Genomic DNA, 26,509 nt, shown 5'->3' with positions numbered 1-26,509 from the left:
CTTTTTTTTACACATACTGATATGTGGACATAGAGTGGTATTTCACACTTGCTATCTGGAAAGAAAATGAAACATCTTATTTATTGTGAAAATGATATTTGAAAAAATTACAGTTTTCAAACTTACTCGTATTTTTGGTATTTTCGGTAAAAGATTTGGGTTTTCACTAAGATATTTGAAAAGCATGACTATTTTCTGAAATTGTGAACGAGCTGAACATTTTACTTCTGAGATACATATTTTATTACTTGTATTATGTTGCTATGAACTGTTGTTGGATATTGGTATGGACCTGACCTTGTGTTAGCTCGTCACTACTCTCAACCTAAGGTTAGGTTTGTTACTTATTGAGTACATAGGGTTGGTTGTATTCATACTACACTTCTACACCTTACGTGCAGATGTTGGTTGTTGATGTTGTTGTATTCGCTGAGAGCTAGATTTGAAGATGTACCTGTATCCCGGTTGTAGTTGCATCTTGTTCGTGGTAGCTTTAGATCTGTAAAACTCTATTTATGTACTATTCAAACAGACTATGTATTTATTTCATTTCCTCTTTGTAAACTCTATTCTTAGAAGCTCATGATTTGTATTACCAGTTCTTGGGGAATATATTAGATTCAGATATTTCTTTACTTAATTGACATATTAATTATTATTGAAATTAGTTAGTGGTTAATTGGCTTACCTAGCAGGTTGGGTTAGGTACCATCACGACTAGTCAGATTTTGGGTCGTGACAAGGTGGTATCAGAGCTCTAGTTTCATAGGTTCTACAAGTCATGAACAAGTGTCTAGTAGAGTATTGCGGATCGGTATGATGACGTCCATACCTATCTTCGAGAGGCTACATGACATTTAGGATATACTTCCCATCTTTCTTTCCTTATCGTGCGACATTGATTCAACTTGAAGCATAACTCTTTGAATTCTTTCCACGCATTCGTATGCGCATGTGAGCGCTCGGTATCGGTTGTGCGCCGACGGCTTGTGATTCCATGAATGAGGTGTGAGATGTGATTTCTGTGTGCTGATGAAGGTCAAGTTTGGAGGACTTGAGGTCGGGTTTTGACTGTAGCTTGAGCACGGAGATTTCGATTGTGTGAGCACGTGCTTTTGGAATTTATATGTCCGGTGGTGTCCCTATTAGTGGAACTTGTGATTGGATGACTATGTGGTGAGTATGATGTGACTGTGTGATGTGTTCAGATTGTTCGAATGTGACGAGAAGAGTTTACTTGAGATGTAGAAAGGACTATGGGGTGCCTGATTTCTGTCTTGAATTAGCGTATGGTCTCGAGTTACGGGTGTATTGAGGGATCTCTCATGTTGTTTAGTTATGGAGTGAAGTAGATTCTTATGTCTTGTTGATGAGTTCAGAATCAAAAAGATTAAGTGATTGCGTAGTAGTTGTGACTGTGGAAGGGTATAGAGAGATGTCAGTTTGAGGCAGAGCAGGTGGAATATCTCCTGCGAGGTGTCCTGAGGTTGTGTGGTCCTTATGATGTTTTGTAGAGAGTTATATTTTACCACTAAATGATATATGTTGCAATTTGAGTTTGTATCGCTTGTGGAAGTAGGCTTGACTATTACAAGCGTGAATGTGAGATTTGCTGATAATGTGAAGTATTAGATGGTTTGCATTATAGGAGCTCAAGAAGGATTTGGTTGAATCTTACTGCAGTATTATGGCAGTAATAGAGTATGGGCATTGTGAGTTATGTGTTTTGATCTATGGCTTTGAGCCAAGTGGGGGAGTCTGCTACCGACAAGCTGATTGCACGATTATGAGTTGTATTGGTTTCAGTTTGAGGTATACTGGTGAATCAACTATAACTGCAGGGGTTGAGATTGAGGATGACTCGAGTAAGGAAATTTCTGTATACGGGTTGTATTACACTCTATGGGTATATGGGTATTATGGAATGATTGAGTGGTTAGTCGTGAAAGATGTAGTGTGCAAGGAGTAGGAATTTGCTTGGTCATATTAAGGTAGGGTTACTCCTTTGGGTGTCATTATGCCAATGGGACACCAGTCGTTTGGCTTGTTTGGTGTGGTGCAATTGAGATTTGAGCAGAGTGGATGACTCTCTAGAATGGTTCTAATGGATTCAAGATTTATATGTAGCGATTTGAAATTTTCAAGATTTATATATGGCTAGAAACTGGGAGTTGCATTGGATGGTGTCGAGACTTGTGGCATTTTATATCATTATGGATTGTGCATTTTAGTATCAAGAAGGTGAAGGAAATAATTTTAGGCTCACATAAGGTCTCTTTAGAGTGGGCGTCTCGGTTGTGGTGCCTTGGGGTGCTTAAGAGGGAAGTCAGTGGCTTATGGGCCTTAGGGCATTGTGGTTTTATACTAGGGTCTCTTGTGTGGTGAATTTTGGTTAAGGATCGTGGTGTTCTAGCAAGGAGAAGTATCAATTTGAAGGCAATTTGGAAAGGATTTAGAGAAATAGGACAGCTTGGTAGTAGGTTGGATCAGCACAGTAATGGATATAATCAGTTCTTTAGTCATCTATCATGTGGCTAGTCTCCACAGGTGTCTTGTGGCAATGCTCTTGGGCTTTGGCGACCTGCGTGGATGGGTTGAGTTAGAGAGATTCGGTTTTAATAGCTTGGTTATGTGCAAATGGGTTTCAAAGAGTTCTCAATAGTTTTTACTACGGTTCGAGGAGTATATTTCTTACCGGCGTGAGGAATATGTTGCGTATTGGGATTTTCTCCGTGATGAGATCAAATGGAAGGCTTCTAACCGATCGGGTATGTATTTTGCTTGTGACTCAGAGTTGATTATGATGCGGTGTATTGCGTGGGATTAAGATTTGCATGTGCAAGGTCACGGGTCAGTTTGGAAGAGAAGGGTATAAATTCGTAGGCAGCATGGACGGTTTCAAATGACTAGGTAAATGATATTACTAATCGGTATGGCTTGATGATAGTATGCATTTCAGAAGGGGCAATGTGTTTTGATTTATGGATACTTCATTGGTATTGTGGCACTCTTCTGGTTGATCGACTGTTGATATTCAAATTTTTCTAGGTGGCACGGGAGAATTTTAGAAGTATTCCTCGTGGGATGATCATGTATGAGAGATGTGTTAGACATTCAGGCGATGGATATGGAATCAAAAATGGTGATTCGTGTGTTCTATGGATTTGGAGACTAGGAGTTCTCAGGAGCAGATTGTTTCATGGTTGTGGACTGTGAAGTCGTGGCCGAAGCTAGCCAGAAGATAGTATGTGTTATGATTCAGTCATTGTGGGCTTTCAGAGGGTTATTTATCTATTTGTGGGTGGCCAGAGTTGATTTGGGGGTCCATTGGTAGGCCCAATTAGGATGTGTATTCTACACCGAGCCAGATTGGTTGGCTCCATACTGCTATTGTTGAGATAAGTACCATTCGGTTGTTGTTGAACTTATTTGTGGTCGGAAATGATCTGTGAGTTACTCTTATATGCTGCGAGGAGTTGTGATCTGTTGGTTATAAGCACACCTGGTGCGGTTCTATTAGGGCTTTATAGCAGAATTTGAGCTAGATGAGTAATAGGGTATTGCATGGTTGATGGCGTATGGGTTATGTTCTTTCGGGTTTTGCGTGGCATTATATCATCTGCTTCTCTGTGGTTATGGTAATGCACTTGAGTACTTGATGTTGGATTGCGCGTGGTTATTGATTTTGAGCATGGTGGCTGAGGTATTTCATATGGATCAGTGTTTGGATGGGGTCACGCATTGTGGCAGAGTTATGTTGAGATATGATCCTTGGTGTTAGATTCGTGTGTTATGGTTCTACGGTGTATGATAGGTTCTTAGCATTGCGTCGGGGCCCCGTCGAGCTTGCGGGTCGGTTCTCTTGTTTGAGTCATTTTCGTGATTGAGTACATCTGGAATGTTGCTTATTGGTGCACGGATTGCACGGGTTGTGTCTTTAGATAGTATTAGTGTGGCATGTCAGTAGAGTAGCTGGTATTTGATGAGATAAGGTCATTGTACCTAGAATGGATACTATCGGAATTGATGTTAGCATGGTTGGAAGGATAATACCGAAAGTCGGCTTAGAAATTTGCTATAGTTCTTGTCAAATGAGATGAAGTACCATGACTTGTTGATCTGCTGAAGGGTAATGAGTTCTGCATGTTTCTTTCATCATTGGTAGTGTACAAAGGTTTAGAACGCGACTTTATTTGATATGAGGTTGTTACCGGTATTGGGTTGATTTGAGCAGCTACTGTGATTAGAAATCTTTGCTTCGAGCGTTTGAGCTATGTGGTATTTGAGTTTTGAGTATTTGAGTTATGGTTATGGCTTTTGGTACAACTTGTTTAGACTTATACAGTATATAAGTTGCGGGATTCAGATCTTATAAGAAAATTCGGATGTTGAAAATTAGATTTGAAGGCTTGTGGGCTAGGTTGAATTGAGACTTGCGGACATAAAACGCAGCATCCCCAGGCAAAAGGGACGTCAGTACAAATAAAGTATCGAGTATGTAAGGCATGAAATCAGTATATAAAAGACATGAAAAAAACATGGAGTAAAGGACTCAACCTGTAAGTCTGAATAGCTCTGTGAATCATGAAACATTTATAATGTCATGCATGTACGTATAAATGTCATATCATGCATAGGTATATGCGTACATAACATCATCAAGCCCCTGAGGGTATCCCATCATATCATCTCGGCCTCTGTGGGCGAAATCATCAACGTATACCAGCTGATCAAGTGGTGGTGCATATATAACACCATAACATTTCCCCATATCCCATATATATACTATACGCGTATATAACGCCATCTGGTCATAGGTCAGTATACATGTATAAATGGATGCAATGCATAATGAAGTAAGTCAATAAGATCTCTCAAATAAACTTTATCAACTTACATATTTTTTTAAGACCCGTGAACAGAAGATATAATAGTAGGACATATGGGGAATCAAAAACATAGGCAACCCTAGTACTTCTAAGAATAGAGTCATTTGTGAAAGTTTCGCGTTTGCTCGTTTCGTTTGTATCATATGGATTATGCCAAAAGGAAAGAAGGGATAGCCTTAACATACCTCAAGTCGTTAATGCAACTCAACAACAAGCTTACGACAACTAGCGCGCCAACCCTATAACAAATAAATACATGTACAACTTAGATGGTGCTAGTATATCACGTATCTCAAACGATAACTCGATTCTAAAATAAAACGGGCAGTATTTCCCCTGATTTTATTGCTCCCTAAAGCATACTACATGTGAGATACAAACACAATACAATCAGAAACTCAAAAATAACCCAACTACAATTCGGGACCTTCAATACAACAAAAATCCCAAATATACCATAACACACCCAATCAACAAGTTATCAATTAGCCTGAAATTACAACAATGAGCGACCAGCCTACTACCCTACCACATGTGGTGTTTATTCACGCCCTTCATCCTTCCAAACTCCATAAATCAGCAGCACAATAGGCCAACACGAGTGGACTACAAAACAGTCTACTGAAAGTGAAATAAATCAAACTCACAGCTTTCGATCACCGTCTCGTGAGTTCAAACTATTAGAAAATAAATTTATCAACCTTCCTTAATATATACAAGCTTAAATAAAGAAATTAGAAGTTTTCTTGACTATGAAGTACCTTCCAAAACTCAAACTACAAAGAAAAAGAGAGGCGACATAGCTATACTTACGTCGTAGGGATCATTCTAATGTTATCGCTTCTTGATTTCGTACCCGGGATGTTAATCTTCTTTGAAACCCTATAAGAGAGCTTAAGGATATGTTTATGGGTATTCTATGGTCGTGTGCTATGGAAAAATGAAGATAAATATGACGCTTATATCAACTTTTGAAAAGTCAAAGGGGTGCTAGCTTGGCACCCTATAACTGACCTTTTTTCCGATACTTATATCTTTTTATCTGTATGTCATATAAATGAACGGTTAAAAGTGTTGGAAACCTCATTAAAATACCTTTAATTTGATATATAATATGTCCCAAAAATACCTCATATAACACACGAAATGTATTGCTCAAAAAGCTTCAGTGACACACCTACTTGTCACCTATGAAGTCTGCGCAGTCTCACAAAATTGCAAATATCTCTTTACTTCAATGTCATATCGATGAACGGTTTAATGATTTAAAAACTAGACTCGTATATATTCAATTTGATATGTGGATCATCCCGTAATTCCAAGTATATTGGGAGAAAAGGTCCGCTACATTTGACCTAGTTTTGAGCACATTTATGAATGTAACTTGTGATGACCTTTGCCAACTTTTGTTTCACAACTCGCTTGACTTCAAAACATAACAAACGTCTATCATAAGCCTAAAATAAATGATAACATAACCTCCTTATTACGTTAAGAACCCTAGTCTCACCCCAGATTGCATGTTATAACATTCCAAACTTATCGACTTTCGACGAAACTTATTTTTCATTTAGCTTCTAGGCTTTCCAACACTATTGGTACTTGTTATCCATGATCTTAAAGATTTGTAACCTCCATGGTAACATTATTAACTTACTTTATAGAATTTTCAAAGATGATTTCATTTATGAGCTTACATCAATTGACTTACGATGTACTCTTACGTACGAAAACATGGGGTGTAACACTACCATCACTGGCTCATCGGACTGGCCTGTGGCAGTAGAAGGCTGAATTTTCTTCTTTGGGTTGGTCGGATCCATCAGTGAATACCAGTCAAAGGGCTTCTTCGGCTTGACCTTGTTGTCAAAAGATCTCAGCTTTACCTTTGCATCGGTGAGGCACTATGTGATAGTGTTGGGATAAGGGTAGGCCGAGCTATCCCGCCGTGCTATCAAGGAAATGTTGGCTGACATCACGACACCCATATTGATTGGTTACTCGGCCATGATGGAATCCACAATAACAACCCGAGGAATAGAAAGATGAGTCTCGTTCTGTCACGGATCCAGTCTGCTACAAACAAAAGTCTGCCACCCCTTCGCCTCAAAGCTCAACGTGTTCCGCTGAATGGAAACCCCAGCGATAATCCATGGTGGTGGTGGCCATGGTGGTACTAAGATCTCAGCCTGCCAAGGTTGGACTTCCTTCTTCATTGCACATTTCTCCAGATACTCATTTGGCTCAATATCCTCAAAATCCAAGTACGCGTTTAGCGTATGCTGATCAAACCTCACCTTGAGGTTGCGCACTTTGGTTACCTTCGTTCCCTTCTTTATATGAGCAACATTAGCATAGAACTCTCGGACGAGGTATTCTTTGGCATCCTCCACTCTCTCAGTGAACCATATCCAACCCTTTCGTGCTCTGAATTGCCTCAAGATCGCAGAGTTTTATGTCTCCAAATCTTTCAATAGAAACTGTCTCTCAAGAGTCAACAACCTCACTGGCCACCACATACGAAAATAAGTGAAGGCGGCAAAGCTAACAAATCTATCTTCCCAGACCTCCTTCTTCTTTTATCTCTTCACACTTGTGGTTGTGCCATCTCCCGCTCTACCATCATCCGGGATCTCCTTTATAGTATGTGCCTCTGTGACTGGTGTGGCTAATGGCTCAGAAGCCTGGCTAGTACTCTCCGACCCCTCGGAGGTGCTGTGAGATGAAGAAGGCTCATCCTTGAGCTGGTATCTCCCCTGCGGCCTCGATTGTATGCCTGCATGCTCCTCCTGAACATAGGCTGAGTTGCCCTCTGACACTTCCCTAGACGGGACATAGGATCTAGACTCGGAGAGGTATGAACCTCTCCCTCTACGGTTGTGGTTTCTTCCTGATGGTCTTAGGCTGGACAAGGGGCAAGGTACCTCTACCTCGACCCCAAGAAGATTCCACCTCTTCCCTTTGAAGTGTCGCCTCGGCCTCTTAATCGAACCATTGTCTGTATCAAAATAAAGAAGATTGTTAGTTGCAATTCATTGTTCAACACATTCAGGACTTATGTAGGTAAGGGAGAAATAATTGGACAAAGTGGGGTTATGAGTATCACACATGTCTGCAGGTAAAGGGGTCTGCGGTCTGCACATAGGAGTTGCAGTCCGCAGATATTTGTTGTGCGACCGCAAAAAGGAAGTGTGGTTCGCACATTTTAACTTGCGGGTGCATTTTAGACTAACAAAACTATTGAGTCTCTGATGACAGAGAATGGGCTGATCCCTGCTGCACTAAATATCCCAATTTTCCAATCTGCGGACCGCATAAATTCAAGTGCGGCCGCATATTTCAAAAAGTGAAGAACAATCATATTTTGCTCAATTAGTTTTTTTTTTTCAATTTCTCGCACAAATAGACATGGAAACATTGTAAAGACATAAAATTTTACTAACTCAACTCCATTAGACCATGTATTAAGTCTACCCAGTTCAGATCTACCCCACATGGATACATAATTGAGCTATAATAACAGATGGCCTTAAAAGAAGTAAAAATCTAAAAATTCAACTAACACAAAAATTTAACATGAGATTGAAGCATACCAGGTAGAGTGAGTGCAATGGGTGAATAATCAAGGTAGTTGTGTGTGAGGATAGTTAAAATCTCTCAAAAAAAATCAACAAAGCAACAGTGTTTTGTTCAGAGAGGGAAAAGTGTAAAATGAGACATATTCCTCTATTTATACCAACTATTTGAGAAGGGGAAAGAAGCGAGTGCGACCACATATTTTCATGTGCAGTCCGCACTCTGTCACCTAGTGGACTTATCTCAGAACCCAATGTGCGGCCTGCATATTTTCAGGTGTGGCCGCAGATTTCACTTGCGGTCGCAGATCGTCCTCCGCACTGATAAGCTCAAACTTCAGAGAGTTGGTATTTTGACACTTCTTTAACATTTCAAATGTGTGGTCCGCAAGAGAAATGTGCGGTCGCAATGCTCTTCTTCCATGGCGCATAGAAATGTACGATCCACACAAATAAAGTGCGGTCCGCACAATCTTGAACACTTGGCCATATTCTTATCCACCTTTCTTGTAAGTCACACTCATCCATGTAGCACACCTCAAATCAAGTTAGAACACAAATAACACTTAACTACAAAAGAAAAAGGAAAAGTGCATGGGTTACCTCCTAAGAAGCGCCTGATTTAACGTCGCGGCACGACGCAAAATACCCTCAAGTAAAGTAAATGACCGCCACCACGTGGCTATCACCAACCTTGCCCAAGTAGTGCTTCACCCGATGACCATTGACTCGGAATACTTTATTGTTTTTGTTCTTCAAGTCTAATGTACCAAAATGTGTCATACCAACAATTTCAAAAGGACCACTCCACTTGGATTTTAGCTTCCCGGGAAACATCCTCAACCTTGAGTTAAACAACAATACAAGATCGCTCACCTTGAACTCTTTGTTCCAAATGTATTTGTCATGAAGATATTTCATCTTTTCTTTGTACAAGGACGAACTCGCATAAGCATGGTACAAGAACTCGTCCAATTCATTCAAATGCGCAACCCTCAAGTTAGCGGCTACATTCCAATCAAGATTCAACTTCTTTAGAGCCCACATTGCCTTGTGCTCTAGTTCCACCGGAAGATGACAAGCTTTTTCGAACACCAACCGATATCGCGACATTCCGATAGGTGTTTTGTAAGCCGTCCGATAAGCCCATAATGCATCATCAAGCTTCTTGGACCAATCTGTCTGATTAGCATTCACCGTTTTAGACAAAATACTCTTTATCTCCCGGTTGGAGACTTCCACTTGCCCGCTAGCTTGTGGGTGATAGGGAGTCGTGACTTTGTGAGTAATACCATACTTGCTAAGAAAAGTATCAAAAGCCTTGTTGTAAAAGTGTGATCTCTCATCGCTTATAATTGCACGTGGAGTATCAAACCTTGTGAAAATATTCTTCTTGAAGAAAGCCACTACACTTCTCGCCTCATTGTTGGGTAAAGTAACGACCTCAACCCATTTTGGACACATAATCTACCGCGACCAAGATGTATGTGTTTCCACAAGAACTCACAAAAGGGCCCATGAAGTCAATGCCCCACACATCGAAAATATCAATCTCCAAAATGGTTGTGAGGGGCGTTTTATTTTTCTTTAAAATTCCACCGGCCCGTTGACATTCATCACATTTTTTCACTAACTCACTAGTATCCTTGTAAAGAGTGGGCCAATAGAAACCGCAACTAAGCACTTTGGCCGCCATTCTTGCTCCACCATGATGACCACCATATGGCGAAGAATGACAAGCCCTAAGAATATCACCTTGCTGTTCTTCCTGTACACACCTCCTAATCACCTTATCCGTACAAATTCGGGAAAGGTATGGTTCATCCCAATAATAATCTTGACAATCCCTTTTGAGTTTCTTCCTTTGGCTTGAAGAAAACTCATACGGGATGATACTACACACAAGAAAATTTGCTAAGTCTGCGAACCACGGCAAATTGTCACAAAAACTTATAGTAAAATAAGAATAACAATGAAACATGGATGTTCACATTCATATTTTTCTAGGCCTTGGCGAATATTTTTTACAAGAATTATACAAATATAAATAAAATTAAAAATTCGAATTAGCCAACTTTTTTTAATAATAAAGTATTACTTCAAATAATAATCTACTTGAATTCAACAATTCACCTTCATATTTGGTACTGTTAAGGCACTAAAAGAAATAAATTTTCACTGCGGACATTTGTGGTCCACGCCTTGGCGAATTATTTTAACAAAAAATTATATGTAAAATAAAAATGATTCGAATTAGCCAGTATTTTCTATGAGAAAAGTAATACTTTAAAGAATAATTTACTTGGCTTCAACAACTCACTTTCATGTTTGTTACTATTAGAGCACTAGAAATAATTTTTCATGGTTGATATTTTTAGTCGCCACCAAAGATAGTGCTATTTATTTGTAATGGCGACCTACCTAAAATCTTTGTTACTATAGGGAAAAAAATATGACGACGATATGTGGCGACCTCTTTAGTTGCCAATAAAATTAGTGCTATATGTCGTTTGAAAGCTTAGTCGTCACAAAATGATAATAATAAAATAATAATATTATTATTTTATTATTAACTTTTGTAGCGACTATATAGAACTATTTTTTCTGGCGGTTGAAGAAGTAGTCACAGATTGAAAACCTTATTTCATGTTGTGATTTCTTAGTTTTGAATCAACATTTAGAACATCAACTTGTCTTGATGCCATCTGCACCATTGTAATATCAATGGTTGACGGATTAAAGCTTTTCTCAAGACTCAATTGTTTGTTCAATATTCTTGGTGGTGTACAAAACTTTAACTCATTATTTATTGTTTTACAAATAAATTTGACCCTTTCATTAAGCAAATGCCCCATCTTCATCCGATATTTTTGTAACATTGTCAAACAGAAATATCAATGGAAGTGAGGCCACTTCATTAGAGGCCTATAACTTTTCCAGCTTTAACAAGCAGTTTAACAAGAAGAAGATGATGCATATTGTCATATTGATATAGCAGTTTCTATAATCCTGTTCATTTCTTATTATTTATCTTTATGTGGATAATATGTGATAATTGGTATGATTTGTTTTTGGGGAAAAGTATTGCTACCTTTTTTGGTATTGAACCTGAAATATTTTCTGGTTTTGTTTTAAAGGAATATCAAGATTGTTCAACTATGTAAATTATTGGACTTTGTTTTATGATTTGCTGTTTTCGGCGTATATATAAGAGTTAGCTAAGGAGCGATGGTGCTGACTCGCCAAGAATTGAATATGAAGGTGACTCAAAAATTCTTTCAGGTTCAAATGTTTGAATTTTAGGCATGGCGTTGTATTTGCATCCCTGCCGAGGGTCTATTGGAAACAACTTCTTTACCTTCATGAAGTAGGTCTGCGTACAGATTACCCTCGCTAGACCCCACCCGTTGGAAATATACTGAGTCTGTTGTTGTTGTTGTTCTATTTGCATCCTCTCGTCAGAATTTCTGGCTACGCTAATGCATGGAGCTTACTAGCAAAGAATTGACCGCGGAAGGAGAGGATGAAGGAGAGGAAACGGATAGAGAACTTACACAACACAATCATATTCAGGAAAATTCCTACATTTGCTCAAGTTTTTCGGGTGGTGTAAGACAAAAAGCGTATATGTTTGATGGAGAAGGGAATTATTTTGACAAGGAATGGGATTTATCAGAAGGAAGAGGCAAAGAATTTTGCTGGTATCATGTTGAGCTTCCAAAATGGAACCAAAAACTCTCACAATCTGCACAGTATCTTATAGATGTACTTTGCCCACCTTTGAATCTCCAAGACATTCTATCACTAGTTAGCAATGGACCCTTTTGCGCGCATGTTAATGGCGCTCTAGTTTTTCGGGTTAATTCACCTGGCCCTGCATCTAGCAACTTTACATTTCGAATCGCTGCAAGAGTTACTGAGAATTTGGTCATCACTGTGTCATTAGGCCGTATTCCAAGATTGTGTTTCTCCCCTGGAAATGAGTCTCTTTTATCGGAGATTCCTATAGTCGAAAGTCCAAATTATGATCCTCTTGAACAAAAGGAAAGGGGTGGGATTGTTATCAAGGAACATGTTCTTGATTTTCTATTGATGATGAATCATTTTAAGGAGGCTGATAATCCGGTCCCTAAATCCCTGTCAAATCTTGTCGTTCATATTATAGACACGCATGTTGATCACCTTCAAGATATTGTAACTAAGCTGGAAATTGAGTTGGATTCTGTTGAACTGGAATTAGACAAAGGTACATTTTGATATAGATATTAAAGTAAGGAAAAAAGACTAGAGTTCCTATTGCTATTGCTGATTTTCTTATTTTGTAGTAACAGAAACAGACTAGTGTTTCTAAATTTCAGTATGCCAAGGGGATAGAAATTTTTTGCCTTGCTTCCTAATATTTGTTTGGTTGCAGGTGGTTTTGCTTTAAAGCAACAAATGTTGGATGACAGACGATTCCCAAAGGTGCATCTTGACTCGCAGCGCCTCCTCCAGGTAGTTTCTTTAGTCCTGACTCCCCAAAATACTGCCTCACCCGTGTCGGATTCTCCAAAAATACACGGAGAATCCAACACGCACCCGACGATATTTTCCGAGAGTCCGAGCAACATAGGACATAGTTACTATGAAAGCAATAATACTACTTCAGTTTATAAAAACCAAGAGGATGTGTTTACTCTAGACTCTAGACATATGTTTTCATTTTATTAGTTAATGTTATTGTAGGTGATTGCATATGGGGAGCAAGTAATTCCAAGAGTGAAGGAGAAGTGTTCTTCAAAAGATTGGTTTGCTAGTGATGATCTTAACATCCTTGAAGAGATAATTGGTCAACTGAGAAGTTTAAAAGAGAATGTTGGGTTTATAGCAAATAGAGTTACAGGAATACAGACTGGTCTTGAAAGTTGGCAAGCTGACCAAATAACTAGAAAACTATACTACCTTTCTTTCCTCTCCATCATGTTTCTCCCCTTGTCAGTAGTAACTGGAGGTAATTTTCTTAAGTAACTTTTGTCATTAATTTCACATCATGTTAGAGTTTAAACGGAGCCTTGGTACAACGGTAAGAGCTGTAGCAGTAAAATCAAGAGGTCACGACTTCACGTGTGAAAATAGCCTCTTGCGAAATTGCAAGATACGACGGCTTATAGTAGCAACCCAATGCGCTCCGGTCAGTGGCGGAAGTAGGTAGTGTCAAGGGGGTTCAACCCCTTTCGTTGGAAAACTACATTGTGCAAATAGAGTAAAAATGATCTTTCTTTGTTATATGTAAGCTGTTGAATCCCTTTTGACATAAAGAAAAATTCAAATATAGTACTAGTAAAGGAGGTTCAAAATTGCTTTTAGGTCATAGTTCAAATTCCAAGTGTGACATCCTAGAATTTTCTTGAATCCCTTAGTATAAATTTCTGGTTCCGTCACACACATAGCAGGAACTTAGTGGACAGTGGTGTCCTTTTTCCATTTGAAGCATTATATGTGCATGTATCTGATGTCACTACTCACTAGCATTATCTGGTTTATGACAGTGTTTGGGATGAATGTGGGAGGTGTTCCTTGGACAAACCAAAATGAACCTGAGCTGAAGGAGGGGTTCCACAATGTAATGTTGCTATGTGTGGCTCTAATACTGTTGGTCCTCTTGTGCTTCCTTTTCCCAGTTTTTTATGCTTCTTTTGTGACTTGGAAGAGAAGAAGAGACATGAAAAGAAGTTGGTCTCTCAACCAAAAATCCTTCCTTAGAAGAACTACAAGTAGTAGTAGGGAAAGAAATGATAAGGGAGGTTACCAGCAGTTGTATTGAAAAGGGATAGGAAACAAATTGCCGTTACTCTCTCCAAAAGGTAACGGAAGCAAGCAAAGGTTATCTCAAGCGGGACGGAAGTTGGCCTTCAAGTGCAAAAGCGGGAGTTTGACTGCAAAACCCATCAATCGAGCAAGGGCGAGAGTCGGCAAATCAATGTTCTATTAATTTCTTTCATTTAGTTTTAGATATTAGATTGATGAATAGGTCCAATAAAACACTTAAAAGTATGCTTGTTTCAGTATATTTCGAAATTGTAAAACTTGTATTAGCAAAGTTCTGCCTATCAGGTTAGTTAATTAGTTAGAGATTGATGTTAGACCATTATTATTAGTAGGGGTGTACAGGGACCGGGTTGGTTCGATTTTTATCAAAATCAAACCAAATCAATTATATCGGTTTGGATTGGTTCGATTTTGTCAGGTTTTTGGGTTTTTTGTTACTTAAATAGTATTTCAATCTTACTTTGTTAAATATTTGATAAGTAAATATATATTTAGTAAAAAAATAAAAAAAATGACAAACATAATATCGATTAAAATATTCTTATGGGAGAATTCTATTAGTAACACATAATAGTTATTTTTTAGTCGTCTAACAATAATTTTTTGTTGATGTACACTTTCAGGTTAACCGAATTTAGTAATTAAACATAAAATTCAATATGATACCTAAATATTAATAATCACTTCACATTCGAAAAAGATATAAGAATTTAATAGATCTTAACATATGATATGAATATGGAAGAACAAAGAGATAGGCACATTTCAGTAACACTTGATAAGAAAGTGATCATACAACACAGTATTTAAGGTCAATAAATATGAAGCAATTCATATTCTATTAAATTTTATATCCCGCAAGAGAATCCCAAATATATCTAGACATTTTTTAAAAAAAATTCTATATAAAATCTTAAACGTATATATAAAAATTATATATTTATATGTCGGGTTGGTTCCGTTTTTTTTACTCAATACCAAACTAAATCAAACCAAACATAATCGAGTTTTTTAATCGATTTGGTTTGACTTTTCGATTTGGTGCGATTTTTCGGTTCGATTTGTACACCCCTAATTATTAGTGGATTATAATAACTCGTTCATTTCATTACACTTAATTGATCTTTCTTTGTCCTTTTTCTTGTTAACTTTTTAAAGCCTGTTAGAATAAGACAAGTTCAAATATAATTGAATAAAATATGCTCTAGAGATTTATCTACTCCTTAACCGAGAGAATAAATTAACATTGGAGTACAACTATCACTACTAATTTTTATATTTACATTAAATCATATTAATATATTATAACTAATTACTCTCTCCGTTTTAACTTATACGATTTAGTTTTACTTGACACAAAATTAAAAAAAATAATTTTTGAAATATGTGGTCCTAAAAACTTAAAAGACAAAAACTTTGTGAGCCATAATATTTATGTGTCTATAAAAGCTTATCACTAAGGATAAAATAGGTAAAATGAAAAGTTTAAAGTTAAATTATTTTTAAATATAAAAATGTATCATTATTTTTTAAACTAACTAATAAGAAAAGTGTGTAATTTAAATTGAGAGTAAAACGATACATTAGTTGATCATATTTAAGTGAAACAATGCATTAAAAAAAGGAAAAAGAAAAGGAAAGGAAGCGAGATCACATACGTCTAGAACTTTCTGACCCGGTAGTTTAATTTAATGGTACACCGCCACGTTACCTTACTTTCCCCTTCTCCAAGCCACTACTAGTAGAATAGAATAATCCCTTTTTCTTTCTCTAAAACCCTAAACCCTAGCAACAAACAGCCTCCATTTACAGTAGCTGCAATCAAGCAAGCTCAATTTGTCTCCTTACTGTATTCTCCTATGGCGACCGCCGTATTGCTCAGATCTCTTCGTCGCCGTGAAATTGCTACCTCTTCTCGTTCTGCTTATAAAACTGTATGTAAAGTCTCCCTCTTTCTTATCCTTCAATTATTTTCACAACTGTTATCTGTTTCATCTTTACTCTTCTCAATATTTTGTGATTTGAGGTCAGATTGTGTTGTTAGTAAAAAAAAAAAACTGGATTATGATGTTAAATTCTGGAATTGAACTTCACTAAGGTGCTAATTTGTTAGTGGAAACCTAGTTTAATATTACATTTGAAATGCTGACCAACTTAGGAGTTCAATATTTGCAAATACTGAAATAGTATGCGCAGATGGGCCTTAAGTGTTTGTTGTTTATATTTGTTTTTGGTCATTACTTTTGTTGTTGGACAGTGATTGTATGTTTGTATAAGGATAAGCGTTGGGCTTAGAAAAAAATGTAGTTTTAAAGAAGTCATAATCTACTGTAAAAGAAAAATGATATGACTTATAAAATGAAATGGCCACTGATTGCTGGATTTATATATTTGATATCAACTAGTTTGGAATTGGGGGATAGTTAATTGAAGATACTTCTGAGAGGGAGACAGAGCCTTTACTTTTGTGATGGGTATTGTGTGTTGTGTTAGGACATTGCCCACTCTGAGTGGGATTGTGAAATTTAGGACAGGTTGCTATCAGGGGAGGAAGATGTGTTTGTAACTCCTAATGCATTTTCCTTAAGTGGGTGGAAGTCTATCACTTTATTTGTTAAGATAGACATGGAGTGAAGTTCTTTTTAGTTCATCTGGTATGTGCTTACGTGGAGTTCTGCTATGCCGGCTTCGGTGACTGGTGACATTCAGAAATATATATTTTTGGCAGTTAGTGGTTTTCTCGTGTGAGAACTTTGCTGTTTTTTTGTCCTTGTCCTAAAATCAAGATGAGAACATTTTTGTTAAAAAAATAACTTTTGCTTATGTCGGTGCTATGTATGGCTTGTGCAGCTTGCTTCAAACATTAAGCCGTCATGGTGTCCAACACTTGGTGGTGCTAAATTGGCTGGTCTAGCCAGACCGTTTTGGTAACTGCCTTAAGTCTCATATCTTTCAACTTTATTTTAAGATGAATGATATTTACTTTTCTACTGGAACTCATCTTTCATATGGTGCAGCTCTAGACCTGCTGGAAATGAGATTATTGGGATTGACTTGGGTACCACAAACTCCTGTGTTGCAGTGATGGAGGGCAAGGTAAGAGTTTGGTTCGTTGGCCTAGGGTAAAATTGTTCTTTTAACTCCTGAGACCGAGCTAGTATATGGTGGATTTGGAACATCTTTTGATGCTTTTATTCATGCAGAACCCAAAAGTGATTGAAAATGCCGAAGGGTCTAGGACCACTCCGTCAGTGGTTGCATTTAACCAAAAGGCGGAATTGCTTGTTGGTACTCCGGCCAAACGTCAGGCAGTCACCAATCCTACAAATACCGTATTTGGGACCAAGCGTCTAATTGGTAGGCGGTTTGATGATCCCCAGACACAGAAGGAAATGAAGATGGTTCCTTACAAAATTGTGAGGGCTTCCAATGGAGATGCTTGGGTTGAATCCAATGGACAGCAGTATTCCCCAAGTCAGGTTGGAGCATTTGTTTTAACAAAGATGAAGGAAACTGCAGAAGCCTATCTAGGGAAGTCTATAAATAAAGCCGTGATCACTGTTCCAGCTTATTTCAATGATGCTCAAAGGCAGGCAACCAAGGATGCGGGGCGAATTGCAGGCCTTGATGTGCAAAGGATTATTAATGAGCCTACTGCAGCGGCACTTTCTTATGGTATGAACAACAAAGAAGGTCTTGTTGCAGTCTTTGATCTTGGTGGTGGCACCTTTGATGTTTCTATTTTGGAAATATCAAATGGCGTTTTCGAGGTAAATGAAGCAGTTTTGTGTTCTCTTATGTTGTTCATCTTGTTGTTTTTTAGGACTCCTCTAACTATATACCACTCAGGTCAAAGCAACAAATGGGGACACCTTTTTGGGAGGAGAGGACTTTGACAATACATTGTTGGAATTTTTGGTGAACGAGTATAAAAGGACAGACGGAATTGACCTGTCAAAAGACAGGCTTGCCCTGCAAAGACTTCGAGAGGCAGCTGAGAAAGCTAAGATAGAGCTATCATCAACCTCGCAAACTGAAATTAATTTACCTTTCATCACAGCTGATGCATCAGGAGCTAAACATCTTAATATAACTCTAACTAGATCAAAATTTGAGAATTTGGTGAACAGTTTGATTGAGAGGACAAGGGATCCTTGCAAGAATTGTTTGAAGGATGCTGCAATATCGACAAAAGATGTGGATGAGGTCCTCCTTGTTGGTGGTATGACTCGTGTCCCTAAAGTGCAGGACATTGTTTCTGAGATTTTTGGCAAGAGCCCGTGCAAAGGTGTAAATCCAGACGAAGCAGTTGCCATGGGAGCTGCAATTCAAGGTGGTATTCTCCGTGGCGATGTGAAAGAGTTGCTGCTTCTGGATGTCACTCCATTGTCTCTAGGTATTGAGACTTTGGGAGGTATCTTTACCAGGCTGATCAACAGGAATACCACCATACCTACAAAGAAAAGCCAGGTAAGTTGTTAGGTTCTGACAGTGTCATATTAATCTTTGCAATTGCTTATATTCACAGTTATATGGGCAGGATTTGTCTCTCTTTTGTCATGGCTTCTAAGTTTTGCTGCCTCTCCTCTTGTTAATCCAGGTGTTCTCTACTGCTGCTGATAACCAAACCCAGGTTGGCATTAAGGTCTTGCAAGGTGAGCGAGAGATGGCATCTGATAATAAGATGCTGGGAGAATTTGAACTTGTTGGTATTCCTCCTGCACCAAGGGGTATGCCTCAGATAGAAGTCACATTTGACATAGATGCAAATGGACTTGTCACGGTCTCTGCAAAGGACAAGGCCACTGGCAAAGAACAGCAGATCACTATTCGATCATCTGGTGGACTCTCAGAAGATGAGATAGACAAGATGGTTAAGGAAGCTGAGTTGCATGCCCAGAGGGATCAGGAGCGGAAGGCACTGATTGATATCAGGAACAGTGCAGACACTACCATATACAGTATTGAAAAGAGCTTGAATGAGTACAGGGACAAGGTCCCCAAGGAGGTGGCTACAGAAATTGAAACAGCTGTTTCTGATTTGAGAACGGCAATGGGAGGTGATAACGTTGATGAAATCAAATCGAAGCTTGATGTAGCAAACAAGGCTGTTTCTAAGATTGGACAGCATATGGCTGGTGGTGCCGGAGGTGCGTCTGAAGGTGGCTCTGAAGGAGGTTCTCAAGGGGGAGCCCCTGAGGCCGAGTATGAGGAAGTGAAGAAGTAGAATTTCTTGGGGAACACTGAGGATGGCATATTGGAGTTGTTTTTGAGACTCATTCTTTTTTTTGAAATGAAATTTTCTCCCCTAGCATTCTGTAACTAGAAAGTTGATTTGAACTGCTTATGCCTGTGATTTTTTTGTTCTCCAAGTCGAGAGACGAGACCAACCTTTACCATGATTAGCCAATAGTAGAATTTTTGTGAACGCATTACCAAGTGAAAAGGAACCATGCTGTTTGTTGTCAAATAAATCACTTAATTGGAAATATGCTGCTTCCCTCGTCTTTTAAGTTTCTTTTCTTTGGTTGTGTTTCTGGACTGATCTTCAGTGTGGCCGAGCTGCTAGTGCCACAGCAATTAAGACCAGACCCTTGTCGCCTGCTGAATTATCACTTCAGTGGTGTTTTATTTAGAAAACTACTCAAATACCTAAAAGAGAAAATCACTTTTGTACTCAGCTCTTTAGAAGTAAGCTATTTTGATTTCTGAAGACAGTTCGAATTGGCTGTTTTTTCCCCTTTAAATTCGAAAACAGTTCAATCCATTTCGAACTCAATTAGTTTCTGTTTAAAAACTATTTTCTATACTAACTTTGCATTCTAAGGCAAGCTAAAATTGGGAATATATGTTGAACCGACAAAAATTGTTAAGCTCAATTTGAAACAAATCTCAAATAAAACGATCTAATACTTCTAAAAAAAATGACAGTATCGTACTATTATAAATAACAGGAAGAAATTGAACTCCTGTTTCGGGCTAGTTACCAACTAGATCACTCCACTTTTTAAAGATCCATTTTCATGTACGCATACGACCGTATATGTGAAAAAGACATTTTTCAAATTTAAAATTAGTAAAATCTAATCTAAGGTCATTAACCAAAGGAAATTAAATGAATTAGCTATATATTTTATCAATTAAAAAATTACTAGAAGAAATTGACTATAAAAAATTATTAATAATTTTGTATTTTAAAAAAGTTAGAAAATAGGCTTCAAAATATATATATATAAAGTTTTGTTTTATAAAAATTAAGGTTCTGATCCAGGTTTGAATTGAGCTGCCCTCTGCAAAGCAATTGGTGTCAAGTAGGGGTGTACGTAGGTCACGTTGGTTCGAATTTTTTAATTATCAAACCAAATCAATGGTGTCGGGTTTTTAAATTCATAAACCAAACCAATAAAATCGGGTTTTTCAATCTCGATTTTCTCGGGTTTTTCATTTTTTTTTTTTGGTTTTCGGTTTTTTTTTTCCTATAAAGTTTTCGTAGCATAAAAGATGTAACTTCTGCTCCAATATTTCTTAAGTCCTAGTAAAATACAACTATATAATGTGTTTTTCCAAGAAACTAACACAATAATATGAGATAAGTCATAGCATTATACTAAAATATTCAATAACAAAGATAAAGTAATAAAATTACATAAAACAAATATTGTTAATTAATAAGCCATAATAAAAATTAACATAATCTAAAAATACTATATAGTCATGTTAAAATAAGTATAGTTAATAAGTACTAATATTAATTACATAACTAAGCACTAAAGAAAAAGATAAACTAAGTTATGCATTTTCATTATAAATCAATGTAAAACTATAATAATTATCCATAAATATCGTTATTCCTAGTATTGAATTGAATTTCTTTTGTTAGCATTAGTATTGATTTGAACTTTGTTTGAGTTACTACATTTATGGACTATAAAATTTATTTACCATTCAAGAATGTTAAGTCTAAACTTGAAATAATACGTTAAAAGATAAAACTGTGAAAAAGTTTAATAAATTACATTACAATAAATATTTATATGTATAAAATATTTTTTAAAATTATATAAATGTACTATCGGGTTGGTTTGGTTTTGGTTTGACTTTTTTTAGTTAAAACCAAACCAAACCAAACCAAACCAATTATGTTCGAGTTTTATTTTTCAATACCAAACCAAATTAAATCAAAATTGGCTTTTTTTTCCGGTTTGACTCGGATTATCGGTTTGGTGCGGTTTATCGATTTTTTTTGTACACATATATTTTATCTTTTATATTGAATAGAAGAAATTAAGAAAGTGATACAGTTGTGTTTTATTTTCTAAATTTTGACATGTGAAAATAAAGGTCTCTTGAAAATTTTATCACAAAAATAAAAATATAGTAATGAGTCACAAAACTAATTGACTAGACAATTATTAGAGAAGGAAATTATTCAAAAAACAAAATTATGGACGAAAAAAATAGAAAAACAAAGGAAAAAGAAGAGTATAGAAGGCGACATCACATACCTCTAGAACTTTCTCACACAGTCGTAGTTTAATTGTACACCGCCACGCCACCTATATTTTCCCTTTCCCGAAGCGACTACTGGAATAATTTCTAAAACCCTAAACCCTAGCCTCCATTAACAGAAGCTGCAAGCTCGTCGTTCCTTACTGTTTCCTCCGATGGCGGCCGCCGTATTGCTCAGATCTCTTCGTCGCCGTGACATTGCTACTTCTTCTCTTTCTGCTTATAAAGCTGTATGTGAAGTCTTCCTCTTTCTTATCCTTCAATTATTTTCACAATTTTTATCTGTTTAATCTTTAATCATTTCAGTATTTTTGGATGTTAGATCAGATTGTGTTGTTAGTGAAAATATTCTGTCATTTACTTTCCCCTTGTAGTTAAAAAAAATAGAGAAATGTATATTTGTAGTCCTCCCAAAAATAATATCCAATAAAATGTATAATTTTTTTATATATGTATATCATATACATATAATATGCATATTTTATACACTTTTTGACTAGCAAATGCAAATAGTTTTGGCCAATTCACCAATTTTGTATTTTTCCCAAAAAATTGGGGTTTCGAATTCTAATCTTATATTCTGAAGTTATCACTAAGGTGCAGTCGTCTTTTGGCTTTTATATTTAAAAGGGATTCTCACCAAACATGTTCTGATCAACCAGAAGTGTTTGTAGTACTATTTGTTTTTGGTCATTGCTTTTATATTGGGGTGTGTTTGGTATGAAAGAAGTCATTTTCCTAGAAAATATTTTTTGGTCTTTGGTTGGTGAGTGGAAAATATATTTTAACAGAAAAACAAATTGGAGAGTGTTTGATGAAACTTTTGAGTACTAGAGATTGATAATAATGTGTAAGTGTTAGTTGAAATAAATAATATGAAGCTAAAAGTTAAGATAGTTGTAAGTAAAATGACTTCTGACCGTAAGTGATGGAACTCATTTTACTCCCTTTGATGGATAATTTTTTCCATGGAAAAATGACGTGTCATACAGACACCAGAAAATGACCTTCTCATGGAAAATATTTTCCGGGAAGTCGTTTTCCCTAGTAGCAAACACACTCTTAGAGAACTCATATTTACTGTAGAAGAAAAATGATATATCATTGGGATGAAATGGCCCTGGTTGCTGGATTCATATAGTTTTTAGGGAACTCATAATTCACCTTAGAAGAAAAATGATATAACATTGGGATGAAATGTCCTTATTGCTTTATTCATATAGTTGATATCAACTAGTTTGGGATTGAGGGAAGGTAGTGGAATATATTCCTGAGGGAGATGGAAAGGGAGCCTGCCTTTGTGATGGGTATCATGTGTCATGTTGGGAGATTACCCACTCTGAGTAGCATGGTGAAATTTGCATGCTTGCTAGGCAGATTTCTATCAAGGGAGGAAAATGTGTTTGTAACTCCTAATGCGTTTTCTTGAAGTGGGGAGAAGTCTATCATTTTGTTTGTTAAGACAAATGTGGAGTGATATCCTCTTTAGTTCATCTGGTGAAATGCATCTATCTGTTGTAAGAATGACTTGGTTGATGCTGTCTATGCCCGGCTCGTTGACTGGTTAACATTCATACGTATTCTTTGTTCGCAGTTAGTGAATTCTCGTATGCGAACTTTGCTGTGTTTTTTTAAACTTAAAATTAAATCAAGATGAGAACTTTTTTGTTGAAAAATAAACTTTTGCTTATGTGGGTACTATGTATGGCTTCTGCAGTTTGCTTCGAACACTAAGCCGTCATGGTGTCCAACACTTGGTGGTGCCAAATGTGCTGGTCTAGCCAGACCGTTTTGGTAACTGCCTTATGTCTCATCTCTTTCACCTTTCTGTAAGATGATGATATTTACTTTTCTACTGGAACTCATCTTTCATATGGTGCAGCTCTAGACCTGCTGGAAATGAGATTATTGGGATTGACTTGGGTACAACAAACTCATGCGTTGCAGTAATGGAGGGCAAGGTAAGAGAGTTCATTAGGAATGGGTTAAACTTGTTCTTTTGTGGGATCACTGTTTAAGTGCAGACTGAGTTGGTTTTGGTGAATTTTAGACATGGTTTGATGCTTTTATTCATGCAGAACCCTAAAGTGATTGAGAATGCTGAAGGATCTAGGACCACTCCGTCAGTAGTTGCGTTTAACCAAAAGGGGGAATTGCTTGTTGGTACTCCGGCCAAACGTCAGGCAGTCACCAATCCTACAAATACCGTATTTGGCACCAAGCGTCTAATTGGTAGGCGGTTTGATGATCCCCAGACACAGAAGGAAATGAAGATGGTTCCTTACAAAATAGTGAGAGCTCCCAATGGAGATGCTTGGGTTGAAGCCAATGGACAGCAGTATTCCGCAAGTCAGATTGGAGCATTTATTTTAACAAAGATGAAGGAAACTGCAGAGGCCTATCTAGGGAAGTCTATAAATAAAGCTGTGATCACTGTTCCAGCTTATTTCAATGATGCTCAGAGGCAGGCAACCAAGGATGCGGGGCGAATTGCAGGCCTTGATGTGCAAAGGATTATTAATGAGCCTACTGCAGCAGCACTTTCTTACGGTATGAACAACAAGGAAGGTCTTGTTGCAGTCTTTGATCTTGGTGGTGGTACCTTCGATGTTTCTATTTTGGAAATATCAAATGGTGTTTTTGAGGTAATTGAATTTTTTTGTGATCTCTTATGTTTTTCATCTTGTTGTTTTTTCTTCTGACTATCAGACTCCTCTTAACTACTACTCAGGTCAAAGCAACGAATGGGGACACCTTTTTGGGAGGAGAGGATTTTGACAACGCGTTGTTGGAATTTCTGGTGAATGAGTATAGAAGGACAGATGGAATTGACCTGTCAAAAGACAGGCTTGCCCTGCAAAGACTCCGAGAGGCAGCTGAGAAAGCTAAGATAGAGCTATCATCAACCACACAGACCGAAATTAATTTACCTTTCATCACAGCAGATGCATCAGGGGCTAAACATCTTAATATAACTTTAACAAGATCCAAATTTGAGTCGTTGGTGTCCAACTTAATTGAGAGGACAAGGAATCCTTGCAAGAACTGTTTGAAGGATGCTGGAATATCGACAAAAGAGGTGGATGAGGTCCTCCTTGTTGGTGGTATGACTCGTGTCCCTAAGGTGCAGGATGTTGTCTCTGAGATCTTCGGCAAGAGCCCATGCAAAGGTGTAAATCCAGACGAAGCAGTTGCCATGGGAGCTGCAATTCAAGGTGGTATACTCCGTGGTGATGTGAAAGAGCTGCTGCTTCTGGATGTCACTCCATTGTCTCTAGGTATTGAGACTTTGGGAGGTATCTTTACCAGGCTGATCAACAGGAATACCACCATACCTACAAAGAAAAGCCAGGTAAGTTGTTAGGTTCTGACAGTGTCATATTAATCTTTGCAATTGCTTATATTCTCAGTTATATGGGCAGGATTTGTCTCTCTTTTGTCATGGCTTCTAAGTTTTGCTGCCTCTCATCTTGTTATTCCAGGTGTTCTCTACTGCTGCTGATAACCAAACCCAGGTTGGCATTAAGGTCTTGCAAGGTGAGCGAGAGATGGCATCTGATAATAAGATGCTGGGAGAATTTGAACTTGTTGGTATTCCTCCTGCACCAAGGGGTATGCCTCAGATAGAAGTCACATTTGACATAGATGCAAATGGACTTGTCACGGTCTCTGCAAAGGACAAGGCCACTGGCAAAGAACAGCAGATAACTATTCGGTCGTCTGGTGGACTCTCAGAAGATGAGATAGACAAGATGGTCAAGGAAGCTGAGATGCATGCCCAGAGGGATCAGGAGCGGAAGGCACTGATTGATATCAGGAATAGTGCAGACACTACCATATACAGTATTGAAAAGAGCTTGAATGAATACAGGGACAAGGTCCCCAAGGAGGTGGCTACAGAAATTGAAACAGCTGTTTCCGACTTGAGAACAGCAATGGGAGGTGTTAACATTGATGAAATCAAATCAAAGCTTGATGTAGCAAACAAGGCTGTTTCTAAGATTGGACAGCATATGGCCGGTGGTGCCGGAGGCGCCTCTGGAGGTGGCTCTGAAGGAGGTTCTCAAGGGGGAGCCACCGAGGCCGAGTATGAGGAAGTAAAGAAGTAGATTATCTTAGGGAACGTTGAAGATGGCACCGTTGGAGTTGGTTTAGATCTCATTCTGTTGTCGAAATGAAAATTTCTTTGTCAACCTCCTATACTCTCCCTTAGTATGCTGTATAACTAAAAAGTTGATGTGAACTGCTTACTTCTGATTTTTTTGTTCTCCAAGTATAGGGGTGAGGCCAACCTCATTATGATTAGGCAATAGTAGAAGTTTTGTGATCGCATTCGCAGGTGAAGGCGAACCTTGCGTTTTGTTGCCAAAATAAATTGCTTCACAAGATATAGAGTAGAGTATATGACTATATTCCCCTTGCCTTTCTAAGTTTCTGTTCTTTGGCATGTTCTGGGGCAATCTCCAGTGTGTTGAGCTCATAGTGTGACAATAGTTGAGGCCTTGTCGCTTGCTGAGGTATAACTTTGATGGTGGTTTCTTTTTGAAAGCTAATATTAGCTAACATGGTATCTATTTTGTGCCTTCACAAGGCATTATTCAAAGTAAGCCTTACATCAAAAGTCGGTCTTTTTTTTCTTATATGCCGGTACCCAGTCAAATATGATTATATAAATTGGAATGGATGGAGTGTTTATTGTATAGTTTATTTATTGATAAGAGTTTTTTT

General features: G+C 37.7%; 3 protein-coding genes across 4 annotated transcripts; all 3 read left to right on the top strand.

Moving 5' to 3' along the window:
• Positions 1-11,115: 11,115 nt before the first annotated feature.
• On the top strand, positions 11,116-14,681 carry LOC104103160 (uncharacterized). Of its 2 annotated transcripts, XM_070187558.1 has the most exons (5): positions 11,116-11,831; positions 11,927-12,710; positions 12,879-12,958; positions 13,190-13,454; positions 13,993-14,681. In XM_070187558.1, the coding sequence occupies exons 2-5, from the start codon at positions 11,948-11,950 to the stop codon at positions 14,265-14,267; spliced, it is 1,383 nt and encodes a 460-aa protein (XP_070043659.1). In that variant the 5' UTR covers positions 11,116-11,831; positions 11,927-11,947; the 3' UTR covers positions 14,268-14,681. The 2 variants fall into 2 exon arrangements, with proteins under 2 accessions (XP_070043659.1, XP_009609343.1); XM_009611048.4 differs by having other exon boundaries at positions 11,118-12,710.
• A 1,310-nt stretch (positions 14,682-15,991) lies between these two features.
• LOC104103162 (heat shock 70 kDa protein, mitochondrial) lies at positions 15,992-19,761 on the top strand. Its single transcript, XM_009611050.4, has 6 exons — positions 15,992-16,206; positions 17,123-17,199; positions 17,290-17,368; positions 17,476-18,042; positions 18,122-18,742; positions 18,873-19,761. The coding sequence occupies exons 1-6, from the start codon at positions 16,132-16,134 to the stop codon at positions 19,497-19,499; spliced, it is 2,046 nt and encodes a 681-aa protein (XP_009609345.1). The 5' UTR covers positions 15,992-16,131; the 3' UTR covers positions 19,500-19,761.
• A 2,027-nt stretch (positions 19,762-21,788) lies between these two features.
• LOC104103161 (heat shock 70 kDa protein, mitochondrial-like) lies at positions 21,789-26,191 on the top strand. Its single transcript, XM_009611049.4, has 6 exons — positions 21,789-22,011; positions 23,499-23,575; positions 23,664-23,742; positions 23,860-24,426; positions 24,513-25,133; positions 25,264-26,191. The coding sequence occupies exons 1-6, from the start codon at positions 21,937-21,939 to the stop codon at positions 25,888-25,890; spliced, it is 2,046 nt and encodes a 681-aa protein (XP_009609344.1). The 5' UTR covers positions 21,789-21,936; the 3' UTR covers positions 25,891-26,191.
• Positions 26,192-26,509: the final 318 nt, after the last annotated feature.

This window comes from Nicotiana tomentosiformis, chromosome 10 (assembly GCF_000390325.3).
Source record: "Nicotiana tomentosiformis chromosome 10, ASM39032v3, whole genome shotgun sequence".
In the NCBI taxonomy this organism is placed as follows: Eukaryota; Viridiplantae; Streptophyta; class Magnoliopsida; order Solanales; family Solanaceae; genus Nicotiana; species Nicotiana tomentosiformis.
The sequence above is the reverse complement of the archived record's forward strand: the minus strand, read 5'-3'. Positions and strand labels throughout refer to the sequence as shown.